Below are 13,711 nucleotides of genomic sequence, written 5' to 3' on the forward strand. Positions count from 1 at the left end.
AGGGTATGGGATAGCTACCTACACAGGACATGTTTATCCACCTATCTATATACGTAAGTGCATTTTAGAAGTGCAGAGTTTAAGAAGCAGCAGGGCCATAGACATACTAATTGAATATTTTTTCTTGTAATAATAATAATTAAAAAAAACACAAAGACACTGTAAAGTGAGTTGTGAAGTGAAGGCCTAGCTGAGTTCCTCCCCACCTCTTCCTGTTCTTTCTGGCCCTGTCAACTACCATAATAGCTTCAGATGATAGTGCAAGCTGCAATTTCCAATAAAAATCAAAACATAAAAATTACCAGCCACATTACTTCTTTTGGTCATTTTTGATCAAGTACAGCACTTTTTCATGAGACGGTAACTTGTAAAAGGATCATCCCATTAACAGAAATGGGAGGGTCAATCCAATACTTATAAATTAAAAACTCTATTTGTTTCTACATAAAACTACATAAAGTAGGATAATAGTTCTATTTTAATTTTTCTTGTCCTACAGAAAAATTCCCATTTATGAATAGAGTAGCTATAGATAATATATATTACAGCTCTGTAAAGAACTTATGATTTCTGTGTCTTGTCAAAAGCTGAATTAGGTTTTCCCTTGTAATTAAACTATATGTCCCTGAGCAGCATCCAGGCCCTCACTATTTATTGCCTGGAGAACAGGTCCTGCAAACTCCCCACGACTGCTATGGTCACTAATGCCTCAGTATGGTCACTAATGCCTCAGGCCCTTGCTTGAAGTACAATTATCCTCAACAGGGCCTATGCTGATTTTCACCCTCCCACCTTACTAAACAACAAGGACCAATATTTCAACTTCAGGAGTACCTATACAATGAACTCCTTACACAGTTTGCTGCCCATACCTCTTTACCTGGTAAGTGGCTAGTGGGTCTCTATTCCTGTGAAGCACAGACAACTAGTATAGCAGATTTTGGCAATACATATACAGAGCCCAAACTCACTAATCCCAACTGCATAAGAATCTGAGAAATGAGAGATGGTGACCAGCTAGACTCAGAACAAACACTGTATATTAAACAAATGCCTAAGGTTCAGGGAACACTGAGGAAGAGGAGCATAGAAAGAGTGTAAGAGTCAGACGACCAGGACACCTGCTGTGAGGCAGTGTCTTTTATATATAAGGAGGAAAGCAGTATCCATAATATCTCCAATTCTTCTGACCTGCATAAATACAACACTGGGGATGGGCAGTCTCAAAGGCTCCACCCCTAATAAGACTATCATATAAAAGTAGGAATAACTAATTAACCAGAGGTACAACTTTCAAAATATGAATGTAAAAATTTCAGAAACAAAAAAGGTAATATATTGCTTCTAGAAAATCCTAACTCCACCAACAAATTTCAAAGAAAGATACACAGATAAAATACTTTACAAAAGAATTTAAAAGGAATGGATAGAAAAAAACCTGAGAGCTCAAAAAAAAAATCAAAATTGCCAGGTGGGTAAAATGAGGAAGACAGTGTGGGCAACGGGGATAAGAAATGTAAAGTGAGATTCTGAAAGAGAATCAAGCGCATCTTAGACATGCAGAGTTCAAAATGGAAGTGTCAGCAGCTCACAGAATTGAGGGGCAAAAGCATGGACATATATCTTTTGAAGTGCTCTGTTTGTGCTCACAACAAAGCATAGAGCACTCAAGATCTCGGGCACACTAGTAAATGAGAAACAAACAAGAAAACAAAACAACAAAAAAGCCCAAAATTGATAATTTGGGAATACAAATTCTTCTCCTGAAGGCAAGGAGAAAAATTTCATCAGGGCAAAAAAGTTCATTGATAACCTATGAAAAATAGCAAAAGCTTTTATGATCATAGAATAGATACATACGTTTGGGTAGAGGACACATACAGCATCCCAATGAACATGACCAAAAAAAAAATCATCACATAACTTATTACAATTAAATTGTCCAAACTATAGAACACAAAGAAACGACTTTAAATCCACCACTGGAAAGATCAAAGTCATCCCTAAAGGCACCATATCAGAGTAACAGTGAATTTTTGAGCAGAAACTTTATAGGTCAGAAAAGCATTAAAGGGTATATTCAGATTCTTGAAAGAAATCAATGTTTGTCATGATGACAATATTCATCCAGGGAACCAAGACCTTCCAAGACAGCCATCATTGAGAAATTCTCTGATTACCAGAGAAAGCTTCCAAATATGTATAAGAAGTCCTGCATTCTGAAGTGAATAAAATGTAATCACCATCACTAAAGTATGTAAAATGGAAAACCCCACTGAAGAGGAGATACAACATAAAACATGGAGCAAGCACAGTGAACGAGAAAAAAAAAAAGGATAAAGTCATAGGTCCAACACACACACATACACACACACACACACACACACACACACACACACACTAAAAGGATTTCCAATAATAGGTCTCCTAAGACTGTAGGGAGTTTGTGAAGTCCTCAACAAATATGTATTGTTTTATATGAGCCTGGCCATGTCAAAGACTCCAACGCTTCAGCCCTACAGGAGTAACAAGACTGCCCTAGTGAGCTTCAGAGATGAGAGAGCCTTCCCTGGGTCTGAATGTGAATGTTGACAGTATATGCAGAAAATGTTCACTATAGCTGTCTCTCTCCAGATGTAAACAGTCTGAGAAATGATCCCTTACAGAAATTGCTCCTATGGAGATTACACCAATTCTTTTTTCAGTTTTATAGTTTTACATATTAACCCTGCTGCCTTGTCTGTCTGTCTTTAAAAATCCTGTTTCCATGGTCGACTGTATATAGTAAATGCATGAAGATTCTCAGGCTACCTGATCCTAACTTTTCTGTGAAGCATTGCAATCTCAGCCAGAGAAATACAATCATAGAGATTCCTACGAAAATAGGCTAACAAAGAAGAAAAACCCAGAGATAGACACCTGTATATAAAATGGGTCAAATGAACCCTGAAGACACAAGAATCTGAAGAGAACAATGGTGGTATGAGACTGGATCACCCATGAAGTCTCTCACCGGATAAGAGCCCATGGTCAGAAGGCTCCACTGCTGACGTTTAACTATCTAGTTTCTTTTCATTGGATTTTCACAATTTATCAGCACTAAAAACCCAAGAACCCAGCACTATCTAACTTCCAAAACCAGAGAAGCATGCAATAGCAGCAGCAGCAGCAGCAGCAGCAGCAGCAGCAGCAGCAGCAGCAACAACCTATCAACCATTATATGTCTGATGAACACAGATACAAATATTCACAACAAAGTTCCATGGAATCAAACTCACTAGTAAGTCACAAATCACTCACCACAGCACACTGGTTTCATCCCAGGGATTCAAGTTTATTCACCATTATTGAAGTTGGTTGCGTTCCCAGAGTTAAAATGTAGTTCAACATATGGAAATCAATACACTCACAGAATAAAATATGAAAACTGTATGACCATATATGATCTCAGTAGATTCACGAGAAGCATTTGATACCACTTAACACTTCTTTATGATAAAACTCCTCAATATACTATGAATTACGTACAATAACCCCTAGATGACATTAATATGAATGGAGAGAAGCTACAAGTATTTTCTCTGAGATCAGACACAAGATCAAGGTGTCCATTGCCACCATGTTATTCAGTATAGAACCATACATTTCAAACAGAATATTTTAACGAGAAGCAAACCAAAACCCATAAAAATAAAGAAGGAAGGTGTTAAACTGACACTTCTTGAGAATGATTTTCGTGTGTACGTGATGTTTGTACACAAAACCTAAGGAGTCCATGAAAACAGTATTAGCAAGTATTAATTCAATGGTGGGGCAGAATTCAGAGCCTACATACAAGAATTAATAGCTTTCTACATATAAGCCATCCAATGATATAAAACCCATAAAAACTACAGATAACACATTCAGGAATGAACTTAACTCTGGAAGTAAAGTTATAAAGCAACAATTGAAGAACCTGACATGAAAAACAAAAATGAAATCTCTCCATATCCATGAACATATAGACTACTAATACAATGTCTGTAATATATTATTATTATATAATAAAATATTCTATAGATTCAAATCCATCTGTGGATTCACATTGCAGTCAAAATACCCATGATCATATCCACAGAGTGGGAAAAAAACTCCACTATTCATACGAAATTTTAGGGATCTCAAAGAACCAAAGTAACCTTGAACAGACAGCAGAAAGCCAGAGGCTTCACACACCAGACTAAAAGATGAATTGTAGAGTCAGACTCTACGATGGACTGACTCGGAAGCTAATGGAACTAATCAGAACCTACACATCTGCTGCCAACCAGTTCTTACACAGTCACTAAAATCACACAACAGGGAAAGGGATGCCTCGGAAATGGTGCTGGGAAAATCCAGTATCACATGGAGAGGGTTGATCTTTACCACGGGACAAAAATCAACTGGGAATGCAAGGGACACCCCCGTGTCACAGCTCTAAGTGATTTCTCTCCTTACTATTGGTAACTACATTGTGTTTCTGATGTGTATGTCATGCTCACGCATGCAATTCACAGAACCACAGCTAAATAGCCGAGGTTCCCTGTGCTATACAGAGAAGAGCTGCTCACGAACCAAGACTGAGATGCCGAGGGGGATAGTCAGACAAGAAAGAGCATCAAGAACCCTGGCAGGGGTTCTGCCGAGGTCCTAGGGCGTTTATTGCTTCCAGTGCCTTCCACCTCTCTATTGACACTGCTGTTCCTTCATGGCCCTTCCTCTGTTTTACTAGACTGGAGATCCACAAGTACTTTAGCTACCTTGTTCCATAAAGGTGTGATTTTTTTTATTATGTCTTAACTTGGTTTTAGCTTGCCTACTGAGGAAATCACAACACAAACTTCATTAACAATAAAAGAATAAATGTTTTCATAGCTTACTAAAATCGTTAGAGTCAGCTTACATTTTACTGGGCTGACACTTGTTGATGTAGGATTCTTAGCAGACTAATAAAACATGCTGTTTTTCATTAATCTATAAATTAAGCTTATTGTAGTTGTACATATTTATTTATATTACAGCTATGTTTAAAGTATGTAACAGCATATACATTATATAAAATATCATCTATGTATCTACATAGAATTATGTATAATATACTTTGTATATTAAATGATATGTATGATTCTCATTTCTAGCTTCCTAAGATAATTATCAGAATTTCTATCATATAGTAAATGTTTGATAAATATTATATGCATCTAAAAATAGTATGGGATATAGACTTGCAGTAATGTAGTAAATGAGTCCGGTTCTTGGAATAAACATGAACACTCTTTGACTAGTAATTTTCTTATGTTTTCTATGTTCTGTAATAGTTGATAATTAGAAGAAATAATGTGAATTCAACTGAACAAAAAATGAACAAAATTGTAAAATATATTACAATCTTGTTACTCAAATATAAGCACTGTCAATTAATTTTGGAGCCTATTTACATTGTGATGCTGAATCACTACAGTTTTGGACACTGTTTAATCAACAGATGAGTTCACAAAAGGTTTTCAGTGAAACATGAACAGATGAAAAACCTTCACATAAACTCTGTGCATAACCTGTGCGTGGAATGCACAGAATGCAGCCTGTGAGAGTGTTTCAGATCTTCATGGAAAAGCACTTCAGCCCCAAGGTTTTGAACTGGAGTCGTGCGTGTAAGGTTTTCAAGTGGCATTAACTACCAGGTGAACTGGTAGAGATCAATCACACTGACATTTCCATCATGGAATCAGAACTGAGTGTTAATGGCTGTTTATCCCACCACTGATGGTAACTCAAACACATCTCTACACCTTGTGCAATTGCAACTATCATTTCCAGGTGAAATCTTCAAAGGATTACTAATATAACAATCTGTTCAACAGTCCTTCAGTTTTCCATTAAGCTAATAATAAACAAAGGTCAAAGCACCGTAGCTCATTCCCCTTATAAACACAGCTCCTTAATTTTCATTATATTCAGTATATTCACAAATAAAATCCTTTCATGTGAGTCATGGACATCTTAGCATTGTTTCACATCCTTGAAACACCTTTTAACTACTAATGATATGAATAATCTCCTTCAAGGGTAACACTGCATGTAAGAACAAGAATTATGGAATGCTTAAGGAAGTCAAACTGCAGCACAATTTACAATAAGCGAAGAGCAGCATCAAAATTTTATAAAACTTACACATTGCTATTAGTGACAGGAGCTGTTTGTGAGTAATGTGCTTGTATAAAGAATAAGTCCTTTAAGGGCAAAAAGGTTGCCTCCTGCCGGGCAGTGGTGGCACACGCCTTTAATCCCAGCACTTGGGAGGCAGAGGTAGGTGAATTTCTGAGTTCGAGGCCTGCCTAGTCTACAGAATGAATTCCAGGACAGACAGCCAGGGCTACACAGAGAAACCCTGTCTCGAAAAAAACAAAAAAAGTTGCCCCAATCCAGAAGTACATGATTTTAAAATACGCCAGTGAAATTTTTATTTTTTTATAAGTGTGTTTTATCACATAATCATTTGGTAAAAAATACCAATGGCAACATTCACTTTTTTTAATCTATGAAATACTTCCTTTGAGAGGAATGAATGCACTTGAAGTGCCTTGTAGCTTTATAGCACTTACACACATTAATGTTTTTACAGGGGGACACGAGGAACATAATTTTACATTGATAAAACTATTTCTGAATTCTTTAGAACTGTTCTTCTCATAGTTCAACGATGAGTAAGCTACTATCAGTTATGTAGCTCTCAGAGATTATAGATTTTTTTTCTTTTAGTTCACAACCAGAATCCTTGTTAAGCCATTTAAAAGGGCCTTTGACAAGAACAGATTGTGAAGGCATACAGCATCTAGGTCAGGTTTTAAACGAGACACCTAATCCAGAGGCTAGTACAGATGTACACCTGTAAGAAAAAAAACAAACTAGCATGTTTCTCACTAACAAACACAGGTCAGAACAGAGGCACTGGTTCATGCTTTGCAGGTATATAACAAAGGGCACCAGTCCCATGCTTTGCTAGAACTTGAAACGGTTTAGGAAGTAGGATGAAATACTTGATGCTATCACTGGCTCTGGTTATCAGGGTTTTTGTTTGTTTGTTTTTTGTTGCTGTTGTTTTTTTAATTTCTTAGGGAAAACCTAGTTTAGTCCTGTCAAGTGAATGTTTTTCTGTTTGCTAGTCAAAGAACTCTTGAGATTTCTATTGTAATGTTAACCCCAATCCACGCCACTTGACATCCTGCACATGAGTGAGGCTCTTGACTCTACCATACCCACGTTATGGAGCCCACACAGAAGAATCTGTGAAAACAGTGACTGGTGATAACTCGACTGACTATGTGTATGAATACCTTTATTTTAACAGAGTTGGAGGTCTGGATACATCATTTCAAGTCAGACATGGTACTTTGGCCAAAGGTGTACTTCAACATTATTTTAGTAATGGCTTTGCTTTCTTATGTCACATGGGGCTAGCAGATATTTTCCCTCCTTGATTTCCATGCTTTGTCAGTCTGTTTTACTTGGGACTACAGTCTATACAAAGATGGATGTGAACATTCTGAGTGGCTACATGTGAACAGGCAGACAACATGGAACAAAACCTGAAAGGATTAAGCTTTTCAGTGTTTTCCCAGGTCATATACAAGTGTTAACACTTTGAGGTTTTATGGAGAATTCTACATCTCCTATACAGCACTGTGGAAAAACCACACAACTGATAATACTCAAAGGAGCTCAACTATTCAGAGGGTACCATGTATGTGAGTATTACATTTAACATATCTTCTTTCTTATCCCCATCAATATACTTATGCTTTGGACATCCAGGAGGATAACTGGGATACAGCAATACTATTGTGTCTCACTTAAACAGATTGTTTGGAGACAGGGTTTCCCTATGTAGGCCACACTGGTCTTGGCTTTCCTATGCCACTGTGTATCTCATTCTGTTGCTACACATGGTGTAAGGTTCCTGCTTCAGCTTCTTAGTGCTGAGTTACGGCAGTGTGGCTCTATGCCTTGCTCAGGCTTTTAGAGTGGCTAAGTTGTGAGCGTGGACCTCTCAGGAAAGGGATTAATATCCAGATAAAAAAGCCCACACTTCACTACACCAGTAGGAAGATGGGCCCCGATGAAGAAGGAAGTATGTTTTCATCAGATACCAAACGCCTGGCACTTCTTGAGGCTTCGAAATCTAAGAAATGAACATTTGTTGATTAGCATCTGGCCTGTGATATTAACTCTAGCAACCTGAGGTAACATTCCTTGTTTTAGTGTTAAGATACTAGAGGAAGAGATAGACAAATGAATCAAGAAAATCAATGAATGATGGAGTCTGGGACAATGACAGGTTTTAGGAAGGACAGATGTCTACAGGAAACACTTTCTTAAAAAACAAAAACAAACAAAAAAAAAACAAGACTAAGAGCTACTCACCAACTCACCAGCCAGCCAGCCAGCCAGCCAGCCACAACAGAGCAACAAAAGCAACAACAGAAACCTCATAATAGACAATTAACAGTAACATGGTTTGCTACTGATATGAATTTTAAAGAGTCTTCAGTCTTAATGTGAAATTAAACAAACAAACAACAACAAAAAGCAAAGAACAACAAACCAAATCAAAACCAAAACAATAAAACAGCATGGGAAGATGCTCAAGGATATTTTCTGCATTTCTCAAATCTGGATGAGACAAACAGAAGTTAAAAGAAAGAATGCATCCCAAAGACTGTGAGCTTGCTGACTGTTCACACATCATTTTAAGCCTCACTTTTTCTTTCCTTGAGGTACTTTTCTTGGGTGTTGTTTTTATAATATACACTTTACAAGCCAAACGTGAAGGACGTCAGAAGTAAGTGAATGCTTTGGTATAGTGCAGTAAACTAAAGACAGAGGCTACAGAGAAAAAGGCTGTAAAAACATAGGACAATGCTGTTAGTGTTCTCAGCCAACTCACCGGAAGATGAAGGGAGCTGGTCATAGTCCTGGGAGGCTCTGTTGGCTTTGACGCTGTCTCCTGGTGCTCTCCTGGCAGGTGGCAATGGAACTTGCCCACTTGCTGGGTCAAAAAAGGGATCTTAAAAATAAAGATATATATACGTGTTTGTTTATATATATATATATATATATATATATATATATATTTAATTAAAAGGATGATCCCTGCTTGCTAGCTGAATAAAGAATTCTGTGAACTTTCTAAAGACTATAGATTTTGATAATGAATTGGTCAAGTAATTGCATGAGCGATAATATCCAAAGGACTGTGCAGTTTCAAACTCATTCATTTGTTCAGGTTAGAGCTATTCCCTTTACTTCCAAAATTAAGACGATGGACCTTTCTTTATCTTTTCAGATCACTTACTCTTCTTAACTCAAATTTCTATCCCGACCTATGCATTTCAATGAATGAAGCTGATGGGAAAAAACAACACGAAGAAAATGCTGCCCACTTTGCCGTATGGGAGAACTGGTGGATCACTGGGGCTCCTGAAGCTGATCATCAGGATAAATCTGTAAAAGACCTGAAGCTTGAAATTTTCAAATGAACTAATATCTGCATACAAATCTGTCAACATAAGGTATATTTTTAATTAATTGCACTACCTTGGAATAGTCCCAAACATGCTAAGACCAAGTTCTCAGGTTGGCTCACTGAATAGTAAGTTCAACTGTGAAAAAAATACACCATTATGAAAAACAAAGTTTGAATTTCATACTCTGCCATGTAAAATTGTGAAATGTGAATTGTAGACTGAAAAATTATTTCACTATACGTGATAGAACGCACCAAGTGGTACTAAAGAGAGAACGGGAGTCTGTGCTGGCAGAAGTCACAAGGATCACAGGCCTAACCATTTTAAAATTAGCAGTGTATGGGCTTAAGGCCTTAGCATGCACTCTTGTCTGAAGAGAAGAACATTATCTCTGACTTCTTTGGCTCACTAATAATTTACAGCCATCACCTCGACCCTCACGCTTTCTGCATCTATTTTCTTCTGCTGGTGCCATCTCTGAAGTTATTCCAAGTTCCTTGCAGAGCATGATTTTCCTTAATTATATTAGATCTCCTAACTCAAATACAGCATCAGGCTGCTTGGCAATTAACTTGCTCTTAATAAAAATTTTAACTACTAAAAATAAGTCCATGCAAACACATACTTTTCATAAAGAAAGATGGACTATAAGTATATATAGTTTGGCTATAATTTAGTCCATTGATTAGTATTCATTTGAATTTGGCAAAATATTTTTATTAATACTATGTATTTTATTTATACTATATATATTTACTGTATATTATTTATATATACATATTTATATATAAATATTTATATATATAAATATATATATAAATAATATACACTAATGTATTGTTTTATTTATACTATAGTATAAAATAGTGTATTTTGTACTAATATACTAATATCTGACGAGAACATGTAAGCACTACTTAAAGTTGTTAACTAATTATTATCTTATTTTCTCTTCCTGGAGCAATTGTCACCAGCTTTATCGTGCCTTCATAATATCTGTATGTGTTTATTACACCTTAGAGGCAACTCTCAGGCTTATTGAATATCTCTACATTATTTCCGGACAATAACTGAGAACTTAAAGTTAAAATCTGGATATATTTTAGTACTATAAATGAACTACAAAATATACAATTGTAGTTTTTCGATGTTTTTCCATTAAACCATCTTACCTAAAAAGGGACTGGATACAATAAATTATTTAAATCAATAGCAAAACCAGTTAGAATCTGTTCCATCATGACGTGTTCTACCTTGCTTCAAGCTAAGTTTCTCCGGGTAAGGGACAGTGAGAAGGGGGACTGTAGGAGGAGCTAAGGTGGGAGGAGTTAGGAGAGGAAGAGGAGGATTAAGGAAGAGAAGAGGAAAAGGAAGAGGAGGAGCTAGAGAGGGCAGAGATGTAGGAGGATGGAGAACCACACAGGTATGGAGAGCGCTCGTAGGAAACAACTTATAAACTTATAATTAAGTTAGCTAATTGGGATACAACACTCTTTGTATGGGCATCTTGTCATTAATCATTACCAAACATATAAAGCCTTTGTTTAATCTATAAGAATTAGAGTCTCATTCTCTTACTGGGCACCCATGGATGGCGGAATGGTTTGGGCAATGCCCTGCCTTGCAGAGACAGAGTGGAAGATTAGCAGTGCCATCTCCCATGCTGGTGCCTCGTGGGTGGCAGGGCTGGTGTCTTGTGGGTGCCAGGGCTGGTGTTTCTGGTGGCCGCCCACATGGCCTCAGGCCGAGAAACATGGCAGCTGGGCTAGGCAGAGATGCTGCAGCTTAGATAGTCAGATGAACCAGAGGCCAGTTTTAAATAATTACCACAACAGGGGATCCCTGAAGAGAGGTATGGAATTGGAGCTACTGTTTCAAAGGGAATAGCACAATATAGAATAATTACTACAGAATGTTATAATTATTAGCTGTCCTCTGATAAGGGAAATTTGAAAATCAATAAAGCTTTGCTGAATTAAATTCTTTTAAAACTAAGTAAGGCCAATGTCCATATTTATGATTAAGACACACAAATTGAAAATGCTGCAGTCAATGTGTAATTATACAGTAATATATATTTTTGAGAATATAATATACACAATGTGTTCAATTTGCTAGGAAAAAATGTAGTTCTGAGTCTAATTTACAGCATAGGTAGGTCCTGCCTGCCTTCTTACAGCAAATCCCCAGAGGCAGCTGCTGAGCTGAAGAGTTTAGAGTCCAGTTCTTGCCCTTGAACGTCTCACATGTGAACATGGTGGCCTCCACAAGGGAAAGACACCACAGCTGACATTCATGTGATTCCTCTGTCAAACTTGCAGATGGCATGAGCTGTCTGATTAATCCCGTTATTGATGGTGTTTCAATAGGGTTGTGTAAAATAATGCCCACTGCATCCTTTTCCATGGTGGTTGCCAATCACATGGCATTTCCTTCACTTTTACTTATACAGATGAATGTCCATATCTCAGAGTTACGGGTATTACATATTTTTAATAACATCACTAGATTTTAAAATTGAATTGAGATATTAATATTGGATATGCACTTCAAGAGAAATTCTAGGTTAGAGGGAAAGTGAGAGGAAGGTGAAGTAAGGCTGTCAGGCACTGTGTGCATCCTCAGTCCTTCTCAAAGACTTAGTGCTGTCCTAGTTCTGTTGCTTAAGCACAGGCACTGGCATGAAGCTGCAGAAATACCTATTTCAACCTTCCCACACAAAGGGACGCTTCCTTTCTCTCTCTTTTTGTTACAGAGAGAAAAAGGCTCATATGCCAGCAGTTGCCTTGGGTTTGTGGACAGGAAATCATGGCGCTTTTGTTGAGGACTTGGGTTTTGTTACGCTTTGATTGGCTTGTTCATAAAGGATGGCTCACACACGTTAGTGGGAATTATAATTTTGCCAAACGACATCTTGTGTGAAAGCCCAAGGTGGAAAACACAAAGGAAGAACAGAGCTGAGTCTCTGCATGGCTGTCCTTCCTTTAGCCCACTGGAGTCATGAGGCTTCTCTGCAGAAAGGCAGCTCTGCAGTCTGAAAGCTGAAATCTGGAACAATGGAAAAGCTGGTACCCAGACTCAGCTGTGTAGAGGTGGAAATTTAATACAATATTTTGAGAAAATGCCATATCTTTTTATGAGATATCTATTCTGTCCTTAAGTTGGCATACTTTTCAAGGAACTCATCTCAACACTGCAAAATAATTTATGAATACATTAATTAATTAAAAACACTGGGCAGCAGGGAGACTTCCATAGTAGCTACTGGAAAGTGAGTTGGGCAAATACCTTTGTTCAGTTTTACAATTCTAAAAGTAGTGAGCTGAACTGTGATTTAGTAAGTATGTCTTTCATCAAGTTTTACTCTTAGAGTGAAGAATTACCACAAGCAATGTGCCACTGTATTTCATTAGAAAAAAAATCACACATTTTGTAAAATGTAACAAAATACTTTCTGGAAGCTCTTAGGGATCCTGATTTTGCTGTAAAAAAACCCATTGTAGAGAGGCTTCATGAGTCAGGGCTTAAACTGTGAGTACATTAGAAAAGGTAGAGGATGCTAATCAGAAACTGTCAAAAACTCAGCATCCAAGAGTTGTGGCTACATGCTTCTTATTTCTTGCTTGCAGCAGAGGACCTTAGGACACTTGGTCTTAGGTTGCATCCTGGGAAACCATAAGCAGCATGAAGGTAGAATGTGCTAATAGTACAGCAAATACTAGACAAGACAATTGCTGTTGAAAACCTCAACTGGAAATTATTCTTTTGATATTCAGCCCCTTGAAATATAAAGCGCCACGTGTTGTTAGGTGACCAGAGTTTGTGTTTCATGTAATCTCTCCAAACTCTCTACATTATCAAACCAGATGAGAAAGAGAAGAGAGAAAAGCATAGTGGGGGTGGGGGTGGGGGTAGGGGCAGAGGGAAGGAGAGATGTCGTACACAGAGACCAGTGGTCCGGGTGGTAAGGATGGAGAAAGGAGATTAACAGCTCCATAGTTTCTCAACAAGGTATCGAAGAAGCAAAGAACAACCCGAACACTTAAAAGGTTTCTCACGATTTATCTTATATGGAAATATGCAGAAAACATTTTTAAAAAAGAATCTTTGTTCCTATACTTGAGGCAAGATCTTCTGGTGTAGCCCAGGATGACCACAAACTC

The 13,711-nt window shown here is 37.6% G+C and overlaps 1 protein-coding gene across 2 annotated transcripts in view; it reads right to left on the reverse strand.

The window, feature by feature from the left end:
* Cblb (Cbl proto-oncogene B) overlaps positions 1 to 13,711 on the reverse strand; it is a 167,880-nt gene that overhangs the window by 4,810 nt on the left and 149,359 nt on the right. For both annotated transcript variants that reach the window (XM_028755607.1, XM_028755606.1), the window contains one exon: positions 8,969 to 9,088. In XM_028755607.1, coding sequence (XP_028611440.1) covers positions 8,969 to 9,088 — 120 coding nt within the window. The remainder of the gene's footprint in view (positions 1 to 8,968; positions 9,089 to 13,711) is intronic.

Source organism: Grammomys surdaster, unplaced genomic scaffold, assembly GCF_004785775.1.
Source record: "Grammomys surdaster isolate TR1022 unplaced genomic scaffold, NIH_TR_1.0 126066, whole genome shotgun sequence".
NCBI lineage: Eukaryota > Metazoa > Chordata > Mammalia > Rodentia > Muridae > Grammomys > Grammomys surdaster.